Source organism: Artibeus jamaicensis, unplaced genomic scaffold (assembly GCF_021234435.1).
Source record: "Artibeus jamaicensis isolate MK-2021 breed Jamaican fruit bat unplaced genomic scaffold, CSHL_Jam_final scaffold_1964, whole genome shotgun sequence".
NCBI classification, from domain to species: Eukaryota; Metazoa; Chordata; class Mammalia; order Chiroptera; family Phyllostomidae; genus Artibeus; species Artibeus jamaicensis.
The window spans coordinates 10723218-10737135 of NW_026522030.1; the positions used below are offsets into that span (position 1 = coordinate 10723218).

The 13918-nt window shown below is 41.6% G+C and overlaps 1 protein-coding gene across 1 annotated transcript in view; it reads left to right on the forward strand.

Annotated features, from left to right (window-relative positions):
• CTNNAL1 (catenin alpha like 1) overlaps positions 1-13258 on the forward strand; it is a 49606-nt gene extending 36348 nt beyond the window's left edge. Inside the window, exons 12-19 of the mRNA XM_037152642.2 lie at positions 3970-4007; positions 6469-6519; positions 6610-6764; positions 8140-8188; positions 10973-11029; positions 11173-11286; positions 11953-12036; positions 12996-13258. Coding sequence (XP_037008537.2) covers positions 3970-4007; positions 6469-6519; positions 6610-6764; positions 8140-8188; positions 10973-11029; positions 11173-11286; positions 11953-12036; positions 12996-13061 — 614 coding nt within the window. The 3' untranslated portion in view covers positions 13062-13258. The remainder of the gene's footprint in view (positions 1-3969; positions 4008-6468; positions 6520-6609; positions 6765-8139; positions 8189-10972; positions 11030-11172; positions 11287-11952; positions 12037-12995) is intronic.
• The last annotated feature ends 660 nt before the right edge of the window (positions 13259-13918 follow it).

Consider the following 13918-nt stretch of genomic DNA (forward strand, 5'->3'; position numbering starts at 1 on the left):
ATTTCTTTGAATTAATATTAGCATTCTAGTTTTCCTATTGAAATTAAGTAAGCTTACATTTCTTCTAAATTGTTTTTTTAATTTTAGTACATTTCTTCTGCGACACAGTAATTATCTGGTTTAATTCTACTATTTTTATAATGAAATGAATGTAGTTATTTGATTTTTGAATTGCTTTCCTTCCACTCGGATGGAATCTTTTTCCTTGATGACTACATTGTCTTGGAATATTTCCTGTGGTGGGTAAGTTCATTATTTCTACCACATGTAGAATAGCACCATATGATGTACAGGAAGGCATCATTTTAACTTTTTATTTTAATATCAACTGAGAGTTTTGTTTATTTCCCATTGTACTATGTGTCCTGTTTATATTTGTTTTTATACATTTTTCCCTTCAAATGGCTTCTGTTAGTGTCAAGCATGCTTAGCTTTGAAAAAAAATGACATTCAAAGTCACAATAACATCAAATTACATTTTTTTTACTGAATGTGAACATTTAAACATTTCCTATTTTTTTAAATATTCATTTAGAACAGTTACTGACATGCTTTAGAATCAAGGAATGGTGGACTTTGTAGATATAACATAACTTGTAAAGTATAATCAGTTTTACCACGCTTCTGCATTTAAAGATTTCTGTGACAGCTAGTTTGAACGGCGTATCATTTTGATGCTTTGATAACGTATTTATAGTTAGTTACATGGGCGTTTATGTGAGGGGAGTTTCATATATTAAGAGGTAAAGTGATATAACTGACCCGCATTTACAGAAGAATGATCCCTTAGCCACAGGACTTGTTTAGGAAGAGCATGCCCCCCCCCCCCCCCGTGTTTCCTAGCACGAGCGTCCATGCCTTTGGACCAGAGTTGAAACAGGAAAAATCGTATGACTTGTTTTGTGATTACATGGTCACTCTGGTTTCTTTTCCTTTCAAGCTGAATGTCATATAAATGACCTCTTCTTTAAGTTTGCATAACCTACCCTAAGGATTACCTTCACTTCCTTAGGGATGAGCAGAAATTCTTCTCTACGAGGGAAAAACTCTGTCATGTTCATTCATTCAATGGGACGCCCACTGTTTAACTGGTGAAGACATCAGAAGACACCGTTTTGTGGGGTCAACAGAGACAAAGTTGGCTGATTTCTCATACTGCCTTTCCTTGTCCTTGCTATTTGTCAGGAAGCTGTCAAGAATAGCTTTTTTCCATGAAGTCCAACTCTGACTTAGCCATTCTTACTTATTTTTTTAAAGATTGTGTTTATTTACTTCTTAGAGATGGAGGAAGGGGAGGGAGAAAGAGAGGGGGAGAAAGATCAATGTGCAAGAGATACATCAATTGGTTGTCTCTCACATGCCCCGGACTGGGAAACCTGGCCCACAACCCAGGCATGTGCCCTTACTGGGAATTGAACCTGTGACCTGTTGGTTCACAGGCTGGCACTCAGTCCACTGAGCTGCACCAGCCAGGGCTGAGTTAGCCATTATCGAGTCCACGGTCAGGTCACAGCGTCACTCTTCCTGTTCTGTATGGTTATGACCAACCTGCCTATGACCTTGCCCTCCGCCCTCTGCTTGCCACATACAAAGGACAAAAGTCCTGACTCTCTGCTACTGTTTAATTCATGTTACAACTGTTATTGGAAAGCCTTTGCTGTATCCCAGCCACCTTAGTTCTGCTCTGCATATCTTGACACTCATAACTGGGAAAATTCTCAGGTTTTTAAGTATCAGTTAACCAGACAATTAAGTGGCAAACTGCATGCTAAACAATAAGAGCTGTTAGGGTTCTCATACTTGAAGCCAGTCTGAGAGTGGAGTCATTCATTGTCTTCTTTACTGGAGACACTCAAATTTTACAATAGGGCTTGCTGGGATTGTTTTAAGAACTCAAAAAACAGTATTTGTCTTCTAGCCTTTTTGTCTCTTTGCCTAAACCTCCAGGGAGGCCACAGTCTTTGTATTAGAAGGGACGAGGTAAAAAAAGACTTCAATTGCCCTTAGTGATGAGTAGAAATCAGCACTTAGAGCTCGAGATTGTTTTGGACGAATGACTGTCAGAAGGAAGCCTTCTCCTGCAGTTTGCAGACTCTCTCCCTCCATTAAGAAAACTGAATTTCCATCATTCTGTCGGGCCCATCTTTGAGTTCACATGGCTGAGCTCGGGTTTTAAGGATGTGTGGGGTAGTCCTGTTTCACTTCACAGGTTGGGTGCATGGGGAGGAAGGTGCTTGAGCCTAAATACAAGCTTATTTGGGGGACACGTACGTCTGGAACAAGGGAGTAATCCATACAAGAAATGATGGGGCGATGATAGTAGAAAAGGAGATGAGAGGACTAATAGGAGAAGATTTTTACAAATAACATTGGTAGGATTTGGTGATCACCTGAACGGAGAACGAAGGGTTTGAGCTTGACTGCCGGGTTTGGACTAGACTGTTTGAACAGACTCCTTCAACAGTGCTCCTGAGGTTTGCCAATAGTCTGCCAGTCCCTTGGTGGTTAGGGATTCATGTTAAGTAGGTCTGGGAACATGGATTTGTTTTCTGATTGATCATGTCATGCAGAGCCCCTCCAGACCCCCCAAAAGCTCACTGAACTTCGAATAGGGGATAATGTAGCACATTTTCAGTGAAACAATGAGGCATATGTGTCCTTGAGGAATTTGCTTTATTTGTGGAGATGCAAAAAGCTCTAGTATTGAAAATGAAAACAGTACCTCTCAATAAGGTTTTCATGAAAAATAATTTTGGTACTTTCACAGGATGAGAGGGGCTTTGGGACTTAATTGTGAACTTAATTCATCTTCAGATATAAACTCAGAAGTAAAGATGGCCCAATTGGGGTTTTGGTTTAGGGCATATTAAACAAGGGATTTAGTGCTTTGAAAGTAATTCTGTAAACCTAATATCTGTACCAAGTATATTTCTCCCCAATATATGTTTTTCCAATTACTTCTAATGTTTATAACATGTCTCCATCAGAGACAGAAATTGTTTATACTACCTCTTTAATTTGGTGTAATAGCGAAATATAATTGAGCCCATGTGTTCTTTCTCGGCTTCGAATCAGTGGCAATAATTCCCTTGTATGGAAAAAACAACTATAAAATTATAAAATGATTCAGACTCATTTTTTTGGTATTTTATCAACTTGGTTATATTAGAATTGGGGGAAAGAGGGACAACTTTGCCTACAGAGCATTTGGAGAAAACTCTCTGAAGAACGACCAGGTTTGCAGTGATCTTCAGTTTTGTGAAGCCTCTTGAGTCTAACTCAGGGGTGGCAAACCCATTTTCATCAGGCGCCAGCCACATCAGCCTCACGGTTGCCTTCAAAGGGCCAAATGTAGAGCTCCTTGCCCCTAGTTAAGGAGTAGTTACATTTACACAGCTCTAAAATTACATTCGGCCAGAACAATGAAAGGGCAGGGATGCAGCGGGCGTTACACGTCTCCTCCTTTCCTTAGCAGCTACGCTTCCTGCCACCTGTGAATTCCCAGCCAAGAGTCTGTTGCTTGCTCTGTTTCATCCTCCTCTCTGCACACTCCAGTTGTCCTCTTCCCCGACTGGGAGAACATGTGGGTAGCTGTAAACGATCTGGTCTGGTACTTGCAGAAGAGGAAGCAAGCACCAGATACGTGGTACTGGGAGAGGAAGAGTCGGGTTCTTTAGAGGCAGACCGCTGTGAAAGCACTCACTGTGAATGGCAGGGGTCGTGCCTGTAAGTACCGGTGGGTGCACTGTTCCGCCTCTCTGCCACTTCACCGGAGGCGGTAGAGACTGGCTGGCATAGGAAACCGAGAGAAACAATTGCTGACAGTCTCGTGCTCACCAATGAAATTGCAACTTTATTTCTGAATCACAGGTAGTTAATAGAAAGAAACATTCCTGTTTATTTAAGAATATTGTAAAATTAAATGTGAATCATGGGAAATTTATTTTAAGTTGTACATATTATTTGCAGGAGAGAAGTATGGCTACCTTTCACTTCCAAAGCTAACGGTAAGTACAGCAGTTTGGTGCGTTTCAGGATATTTCCATTCAGAATTCCAATTATGCTCCCGCTGCCCGTTGCTGCCCACCCCCAATATCTGACGTTAAAGAAAATAGGGTGTTAAATGTTGACTGTGCATAGTAATTCTTTTTTACTGTATTTTTTCATTACCATGTAGCCCCCTTGCACCCCTCTCCCCACCCCACCCCACCCCCTGAATCACCACTCTGCTGTTTTGTCCAGAGTCCATTTTCCTTTTTGTTTGATCCCTCCACCCCCTCACCTCTCCCCCATAGCTGTTATTCTTTTTTTGTCCATTGTTCTTGTATTTATTTTTCATTTATTTTTATGGTTGGCACTGTTATCGATGTCCCCACGTCCCCCAGCCTCTGCCCGCCTCCACCCAGCCCCTGCCCGCGGCCCTCTGGCCATCCCCACACTGTTGTCTGTTTCTGCGGGTGAAGTGTATATGTTCTTTGGCTACTCCCTTCACCCTCTTCCTTCCTGTTGCCCCTCCCCTCTCCCCTCTGACAGCCGTCATAGCAGTCATCCTGAATAACAATCTAGCCGTAGCTCATACTGTGGTGATTTGTGTTAGGTTTGGAGGGTTGAGGGAATAGGTAACAGGTTGTAGGAGGGAACAGGAAAAGGTAACAGGTTTATATCTTGGATCTAATTCACAAGGTCATGTTGGAGTCATTTTCTACGAGCTAGGGGCTTTCTTAATGTTTTCTGCCTTGATGAAAATATGCCACACTATTTACACGGAGAGACTTGAAACCTGTATGTATAGCATTATAATACTGATGTCTCTGCATTCCCCAGTAGTGTCCACTAGATGGCAAGCTTGGTTGTATTATTAACTTGTATTCTGTATCTTTTAAGGCAATTCTCTTCCTGTCTTCATAAAACACTTTAATAATGATTCGTAAAAGGAAAACTAAAAATAATGAATATATAACTCAATTTAAAAGAATAACATGGAACATAAACTTCTAAATAAACTAAAGCCTAAAACCCTGCAGGGTATTCTTAACTTTCTTCAATGTTTTATTAGTTGCTTTGTAGCCTAGACCGAGGAAGAAGATAAAGGTGATGTGACTTTACACGGAGGGGCCAAAGAGTTCAGTGATGGTCTCCATTCATGTTCTACAGAACACAAGAGGCAGCCTGTGTGTGTGTGTGTGTGACCTTCTAGTTTCCCTTGCTCCTCTTTTGTCCTGTAATTTATCCCGTGTCTTCTATAGTAAATGGCATCAGAAACTTTCCAAAGGACTATGTCAAATGAGCAAATATAAACTATGGAGTAGAAAAAAGGGGAAATTGGGGATGTTCAGTTCTGTAGTAAAACTGGCAACACGATAGCTGGTTCTAAGTAACAAGTCCTGGTAATAATGAGGGCAACAAAAAACGGAGAGGTACCTGTATACTTCAGAGGTGGGGTGGAGATCTGTTTCTTAAGCTACATGGGCACTTGTTTTGTTTTATTGTAATTTATACTTTGTATACGTGTGTGACTGTGTGACTATGTACTCTGTGTGTGTTGTTTAAGTAAACCTTTCCTAAAAAAAACAAAAACAAAAAGGCCCCTGTACCTTCTGGCCCTTCATCTCCACAAGCTGCAGCTGCTCTGGGACTCCTGCCCCAACTACAGGAGTTCCCATCCCATCCCATAGTGAAATCCCGTAGTGTCCAAGCTGCTGCCATCTCAGAGAACCTCTGAGTCTCTGTGTTTCAAAGGACCATTGCTATTGGAGTGCTTTCTGCCCTTCTCGTAAATAGACTTCAGTGGGTCAGCCTGCTAACCTGACTAGGGCACAGTATTTTCTCCCTTCATAGGGGAAACATGAGGAATCTGACTTCCCAACAGCTTACTTAGGAACAAATGTGCTGTTTCAAAACTAGGGGCCTATCAAACATGTTGGTTCAAATATTGAACCTTAAATTCTAACTACTCATATAATCTCCAACACAGCCTGGGCAGAGGATCGGGAATCAGGATGTCAGTAAAACAGGGGTGCTGAAATTTAGCCCTTGAAGGGCAAATTTGGTAAAGGAATTCATTTCAGTCATAACTTTAGGAACACATGGACCTCTACAGATAGCGGCTAGTTTTATTATATCATTTCATAGAATAATTCCACAGAGGGGCCAGGAAGGTTTGGGTGTATAATACCCAGACTCTGGAAAAATACCAACGTTTTTAAGGCCTCCTGGGACTCTGCCCTGCTTGCCCTCACCCCAGATTTCTAACTAACTCGCCAATCCAGGCTGAACTCATGTGCTAGTAGAGTGCTTGCCACTGGTTCTTGTTTTAACTTAAACAACTTGATGTGCTTTAAGTAGGTACTGAAAATGCTTAGGTTAACATTTTATTACAGGTGTTTTGTATGCTCTCTGTTACTACTGTATTTCTTCATGATGAACGGTACTGCTTTTTAAGTTATCTTCATCTTTTTATTGTCACAGAAGAATAACGCAAACCTGAAATCATTAAAGCCAGACAAGTTGGACTGTGAGGTAAGACCTTTTTCTTTGTATTCATCTTCTCTTTTTCATATCAGTAATGACAAATTGCTGTGATGAAAACATTCTCCGCACTTTTTTTAGGAGAGGGCCAAGATTGCAAAGCTCGGCCTGAAGCTGGGTTTGCTCACCTCTGACGCCAACTGCGAGATCGGGAAGTGGGAGAATCAGGAGAATGAGATTGTCCGGCATGGGCGGAACATGTCCGGCATGGCCTATTCTCTGTATTTATTTACTAGGTAAATGTAATCGTGTTTCGATCTTTTAAAATTAATGTAACATCTATTGTAGAGAAAAAGCGCCTCATTAAATTACTGATAGGTTAAAGTCTGTTCCACATGGTAAAAAACCTATTATGCAGTTCTTATGTCAATTAAGTGAAAGCAACAAGAAGACATTTAATTGAGATTTAGACTTAGAAAAGATCCTCTTCTAGGTTTGTATCTATTCTTTTCATCCTTTTCAAATAACTTTGCATTCTGCTTTTCCCCCATCCTATATTTCCCTGTTTCTCCCAGCCAGCATGAGTAAGTTTAGGAAACATGCCTTTTAAATCTTTATGCATGTGGTTGATTAGACGCAGATCAAAGAATAAGCCATTAGGCCTGCCACCTCAGTAGAGTGCCAAATCTCCTGAATCACTATTCGTTATGTAGCACAGATTTTCCCTAACTTCGCAGTGATCTGATCTGCCGACGTCCCATTGACCTGTTAAGAGGCAGAATTGGTTGCTGCTGGATTTCAGTTCTCCTGATTCCTGCTTTGTCCTGATTCACGCACTCCATTGCTCTTTCTGATAACTCACTCTTCATCTGTAGAGGTTTTAATTCTTCTTGATGGTTTTTCAGTTGGATATTCCCCAACCTTCTGATGAGAGAGGAACTCAAATATTATTAGGATAATTTCATAGACTGATAATTACAATTTAAATGACGTGCTTCATCAAAGACAACTGAAATTCCTGAATTGCTGGAGTTGAGATTGGAATCAGAAACAAGAATGTCCTAACTTTCAGTCTGATCCTCTTTTCATTATGAAACAAAGGCCTTTTGATTAAGACGTATTATCAGATCTTAAATACTTAATTTATGGAGCAAAATGAAAAAGGTTGAAAAGGAAAAACATAAATACAACTTGTCAGTTTTAAATTTCCTTACATTGTAAAATTAAGATGTAAATGTGCACTTAAAATTTTAAAAAGTAGCCCTGGCTGGTGTAGCTCAGTGGATTGAGCACAGGCCTGCGAACCAGACAATTGCGGTTCGATTCCCAGTCAGGGCACATGCCTGGGTTGCAGACCAGTTCCCTGCAGGCCAGTTCCCAGCAGGGGATGCACAAAAGGCAACCATACATTGATGGTTCTCTCCCTCTCTCCTTCCCTTCCCCTCTAAAGGTAAATAAATAAAATCTTTAAAAAAAATTTAAAAAGTGCCTCATATTTAATAATAAGTATTAAAGTTGCTTTAAGAATAAAATCACAATATTATTAATCTATTCAATATTCATAAAAATTCATGGTCCCTTAAAATACAAAATGCTCCAAAACTTTAATATTACAAAGCCAATTCTCAGGCAATGACTTTTTTTTCTTCCTTAATAATGCATTTGTTCCAGGGGAGAAGGGCCACTGAAAACTTCCCAGGATTTAATTCATCAACTGGAGGTATGCTTCATTTCCATGTTGTGCTACTACTTCACTTTCAGGCTAAAAATGGGTAATAACTAATTTCTAAATGGTTTACTATATCAGGTTTGTGTGCTTACCTGTGCACACACCTGTGTACTACAGGGAGTGTTAGAAAAGTAGAGGAATTGCAGTAGCATTTCGTGGAGCTTTTTTGTTATCTTACTGGGAAAAAAACACTTTTAAGTATCACGGGAATGAAGTAGAATGGGCTTTGAGAGTCAACATATGAGCTGATAAGTGTTAGCTTTTCCAAGTACCCTATGTCCTGTACGCTGCGTGTCTCTTACGCTTTCCTGAACGCTGGAAAGGCTTTTTGGCCTCTTCGTTATCGAATTGGGTGAATGATAGAGGCTGAATGAAATAGCCCATCAGAGAGCATCTGTCAGGCTGGGCACCATCGGAGGGTGCGCAGTACATGTTAGCTTCCTTATTTCTTTCCTATTCCTGATGCTTCAGACACTCGGGAGAGGCAGACATGCCAACACCCACCCCCATGTCCCTGTGTGTCTAATGAAACTCCACATAGGCCCGTTCCAATTCTCCTCTCTCATTCAGAGGCTTTAGATTGACAAGCAGGTTGCAGGATTCCTTCTTATTTTTCCTGACTCTCATGTTAGTCTATTTGCCTCTCCAGAACCAAGAGCTTTCTTGCATCTGAAACTTAAAGGTTTTGTCACTTCATCACCTTTTCTTTGTCATGCTGTGCTTCTATCTGAGCCTCTTCACGAAGGGGATTTCAGCTGGAGAGGATGTTCAGCAAAGTCAGAAGAATTATAGAAAAAATTCTTTGGGTTTTTTTCTCTTAAAACAGTTGGAAGAAATTCTAGATTCATTCCATTCAATTTGACTTATATCATTCCAAGTCACACCACACTGTAGGGGGCATTCTCTGCAGAAGGTCCACCACTCCCCTTCTTTCTGTGTGAACTTTCTGTGTGAACTTCACACAGAAAGAACAAGCTCACACAGAAAAAAGTGTTCATCAGATATTTATTGTACCGTGTGTCACACCGTGGGCATAAGGACTCTGGGGACAAAAGTGAACAAAACAAAGCCCCTGGCCCATGGAACTTACATCCTAATGGGAGGAATAGACAGTAAAAAGTACTTAATGCCCATATACAGGTACTTAGAGATAAAATCACGTAGGATAAGAAGAGAGAGGTGATAGAGGGGGAGGTCAGAAAAGACCTCTAAGGAGGTAACGTTTGCATAGAGATATTGATTAAGTGAGAGAGTGAGCTGGATGGATATCTTGAGGTCGACTATTCTGGACACACAGAACAAGGATCAAGGCCCTGAGGTGTGAGGCTAGCTCTGGGTATATGAAGAGTGATAGGAAGGCAAGCGTAGATGCAATGCAGTGAGCCAGAAGGAAAATGGTAACATAGGACATCTCAGTAGCCATGGAAAACGCTTTTTTCCCCCAACTATGATGGAAAACCCATTGAGGGTTTTGAGGAGCAGTAATGTGATCTGACCTATGTTTTAGAGGTTTTTTTGTCCTGACTGGTGTGGCTCAGTGGGTTGAGCGCCGGCCTGCAAACTGAAAGGTCACTGGCTCAATTTCCAGTCAGGCCACATGCCTGGGTTGCAGGCCAGGTTCCCAGTTGGGGGTGTGCAAGAGGCAACTGATCAATGTATCTTTCACACATCAATGTTTCTCTACCTCTCTTTCTCCCTCCCTTCCCCATCTCTAAAAAAAAGTAATAAAATCTTTTTTTTTAATCTCTAAAAAACAAATTAAAAAAATAAAAGGTTTTTGACTTGACCAAAAGGGTAAATGGTAGTTCCATTTTCTGAGATAGGGGACACTGAGGGACAATACCAGATCTAGAGGGTGGAAATCAAGCACCGATTTGCTGAAGTAGAATATATGTATATAGGTAAATGAGTCGCTCTGTTTGGTAGGAAGCTAGGGGTAAAACTCATTGATTTTCCTTTTAAAGGGCAGGGAAGGATGCGAAGAAGGATTTGACCTTGAAATCAGTGTATGCTATGACAGCAAAGTGTTAAGGCTGTCTGACAGAGGTTTAAAGTTAACCCTAAAATTGTCACCTCCTTCTTTCTATGCTTCATCTAACGTATTACCAGAACTTGTTACTGTTCTTCACAAATCATTCTCAGACTTGCCCTGTTTGCTTCATTCTCACTGCTGCCACCTAAAGCCAGGTCCTCGTCCTTTTACAAACCCTGGTCTCTTTCACTGGTCCTGAGTACTCTTCAGTCTAATTTATTTGGCACTGTTGTTCCCCGTCGTCCTGTTCTCCCGACTAAATTGTGAGATGCAAGGGGAATCGTCAAAATCCAATCTGAATTGCTCCACTCAAGTGGCTGCTTAAGGAGTGTGTGTGGGTGACACATTTTATCTTGCTCAGCCTGGAGTAGGAAAGTTCTAACTCTTTTGGACTCACAGTCTAAGATTCATCATCCTTTTGTAACTGGAGCTACTGCAGGATGAGCTTCAGATCCCTCCGGAGCCCAGACATAATTTGTAAGGCTGAGTATCATGGGTCTGTGGGATCCTTGAGTAATTGGAGGTGTCCCAGGGGTACAGGAGCCTCTTCAGGAACTGATTCTGCCACAGGTCCTGCAAACCTCCTTCTGACTACAGTTAAAATCTCGTGTTTTCCTCGGTACAACAGAAAATTAAGGTGTTTCCATGACAGACCTTTTGCTTTCTGCTTTCCCTGAGTATGTTTCCTACCAACTATCCAGAAGACGTACATCTAAAGTAGTGATGCTTTTTCCTTTCACCAGGTTTTTGCTGAAGAGGGCTTGAAGGTTGCTTCCAGTGTTCAAGCTTTCTCAAAACAGGTAACGCAGGTCTACCTGCCTGGTGTCGGAGGAGGTGTCATGAATGTCCACTTCTGGTGTATATCGTTAAGATAAAAAGGTGTTTAGTGTTGAAGAGATAGAGTTTTGTTGGAGTTTTTATAACTTCCTAAATTACATTTCAGCTGAAGGATGATGACAAGCTTATGCTTCTCCTGGAAATAAACAAGCTAATTCCTCTATGCCACCAGCTCCAGACAATAACTAAGACACCTTTGCAGAATCAAGTGTTTCTAAAGGTAAAGTGAGGAAAGGTTAATTCGGGTAGGCACTTGAGAGATTTTGACAATTCTTTATCAGATTAGCTTCCAGCCCCCTTTTCTTCAAATAAAGGATTAATAACCAGAGAAGAGCGATTTATTTGTTTTTCATGACATCACTGCAGTTATAAATATCACTTACTATCTGCAGTCATTAATGACCCCAGGGAACAGTAGGTTCACCAAATAAATGGGCTTTTTGACATGATTGATTCCATAGCATTAAGCACTTTCCCTTAAATCCCAATGTCACATGTCTAACAATGGCACAGATGACTCCAAGTGTGGGCTCCACCCACAGGGGACTGGAGGGCAGAGAATGGCAAAGTTTGGGGGACACTACCACTATCTGGAGTGCTCTGAGAAGCCCCCAAAACAGCCTGGGGTAGAACAGGGTGATTTTCCATCCGTTCTGGTTGGGGACTCATGACCTAGGCCTGAGACCGGGGCAGCAGTCCCCTCCCTGTATCGGTGTTCTGGGGCCTCCAGGCAACCAGTCAGCCCATGTGGACTGATCCATACGCCTTTTGAGATTCTTTCCAGTTCAATAATGAAGAAATTGTATCATTTTAAAATTAAATACTAAGTACCTTTTGAAGTATCCCTCTGTAAAGGCATATGATTCCCTTGCTTTTGTCACTGCAGGCTGATAAATGCATTACAAAGACGAGATCCATGATGGCTATTCTGGTCCAGCTCCTGTCACTTTGCTTTAAACTGCTGAAGAAGGTGAGTGTGGGGAGCTTTGTACAGCACAGCCCCCCAAGGCCATTGTGGATGAAAATAAGTCTACCAAGACATGGTCTTCTTGGGGAGGAAAGGTGGCTGATCTCTTCAAAGAAGAAAGGCCAGGAGCCTGTCCCTCAATGGGCTTTTACTGGATTCAATTTGCACAGGAATATAGGCAAAGCTCATCAGTCATTGTCAGGCAGTAAGGATCAAACAATAGATAACATTCAAAGAACTCTGAGGGCTTATTCTGAGTCAGAGTCAGTTAGCTAAAGGGCTATAAAACTTTGGGAAACAAACTCATTTCATGCTAGGACCCTTATGAGAAAATTGAGGGCATTCTGAGCAAAGCAGGTTTCACAGGATTTTATGCACTGTTTTTTAGGCCTGCTCACCCCAGGGAACTGCTCGGTCCTGCCCAGGGCTGCAGCACTCCCCCGCATTGTTTCAGGCTTAAATCAGGCAGGGGAAGTAATGCAGCCAAGAGATTAGGAGACTTCTTACACAGAGAATGAGGACTCAGGCTATGTCAAAGCTGAGGGGTGAGGGTCTATCACCCCCTTTTTCTATAGCCCTCCAAGTCCTTCCCCTTTGTGATTGTGCCTGTCTTAGGTCATCCCTCCCTTGAGGAATCTTACCCACATTGGCTAACCAGTCATCCGCCTGGGGCCAAGCAGGGTGAAGTAAAATGAGACTGAGCCATCGTCCCTGCCAGGAAGATAAGCTTTGTCTCCTTAGTGACTTATGGTGTCCAGGTCTCTTACTCAGCCTTAGCCATGGGGGGTTACAGCTTCTGAAACCAGGCAGGGCGGTTCCCGGCAGATGAGATAGTTTTTCTATCTTACACTCACATTTTAGAATCTAGTTTAAAAGACAATGCAAAAGAAAATATAGTGATTATTTAATTTTGCTGTTTTTATTTTGAGAGTAAGGCCAAAATTGTCTTAACTCTTTTCCAGCTTCAGATGGAAAACAACAGATGGGTCTCAGTTACAAGTAAAGACTCCATGGATGGCAAGACTTGAGAACTTCTTGAGGTCAGATCTCGGGAACACCATATGGCAACGCTGACATTTTTAAAAGCAAAGGATTCTTTATATTTTCAGAAATTCAATAATTTTATAAAGATGATGACGCTGAATTCCTGCTTTATTTTCTGATCATGAAATTGATTGTGGCTTTTTGACAACTAATAAATGCTATGTAGTTGCTAGAATTCTAATTGCAGTGTGATTTTAAAACAAGACATCACCACCAATATTGTTCTTTAAGAGTCAAGCCAAATATCCCAAGTGTCTAAATGACAATTTAATCCAAAGAAGCTATTTTGAATGTGTGCTCCCTCCCCTTCAGCATATTTTACCTTCCCATTTTCTGTTTTTTATTTAAGCTTATCATCTAGAACACTAATTGGCATCATAAAATACAGTGATCTGACTAAAAGCTGTTTTCCTTGAACCTATGGACCCTTCTTCAATCCACCTGTGCACCAGGTGTGGCCAGGCCTCCGGCCGCCCACCCACTGCCCCAGACCATCCATGCCAGTGGCACACATTTGTTCTCCAACAAGCACCTCACTCAGCACAGGCTCGCTGTCGTCAGGCACATCCCTCCCCCTCCCCAAAGCAGGGTCATGGAGCTCACTCTACAGAATCCTGGAGGAACTCACTAGGAGGTGGCTTTCAGTTCTAGCAGAGGCAGCCTGGCCTGTCTGCCCCGAATATTAGCTGGAATGCTAAACCTATCTTACTGGCTTAAAAAAAAGTGTTTGAACTGTCCTCAGTAGGGGCTGATGGAATGGAAGATGAAGACAGAGAATGATGGAACTAAGAAGCTGTTTAAAATAAATTTTGAATAATCATACATTTTATGTATGTGTCTT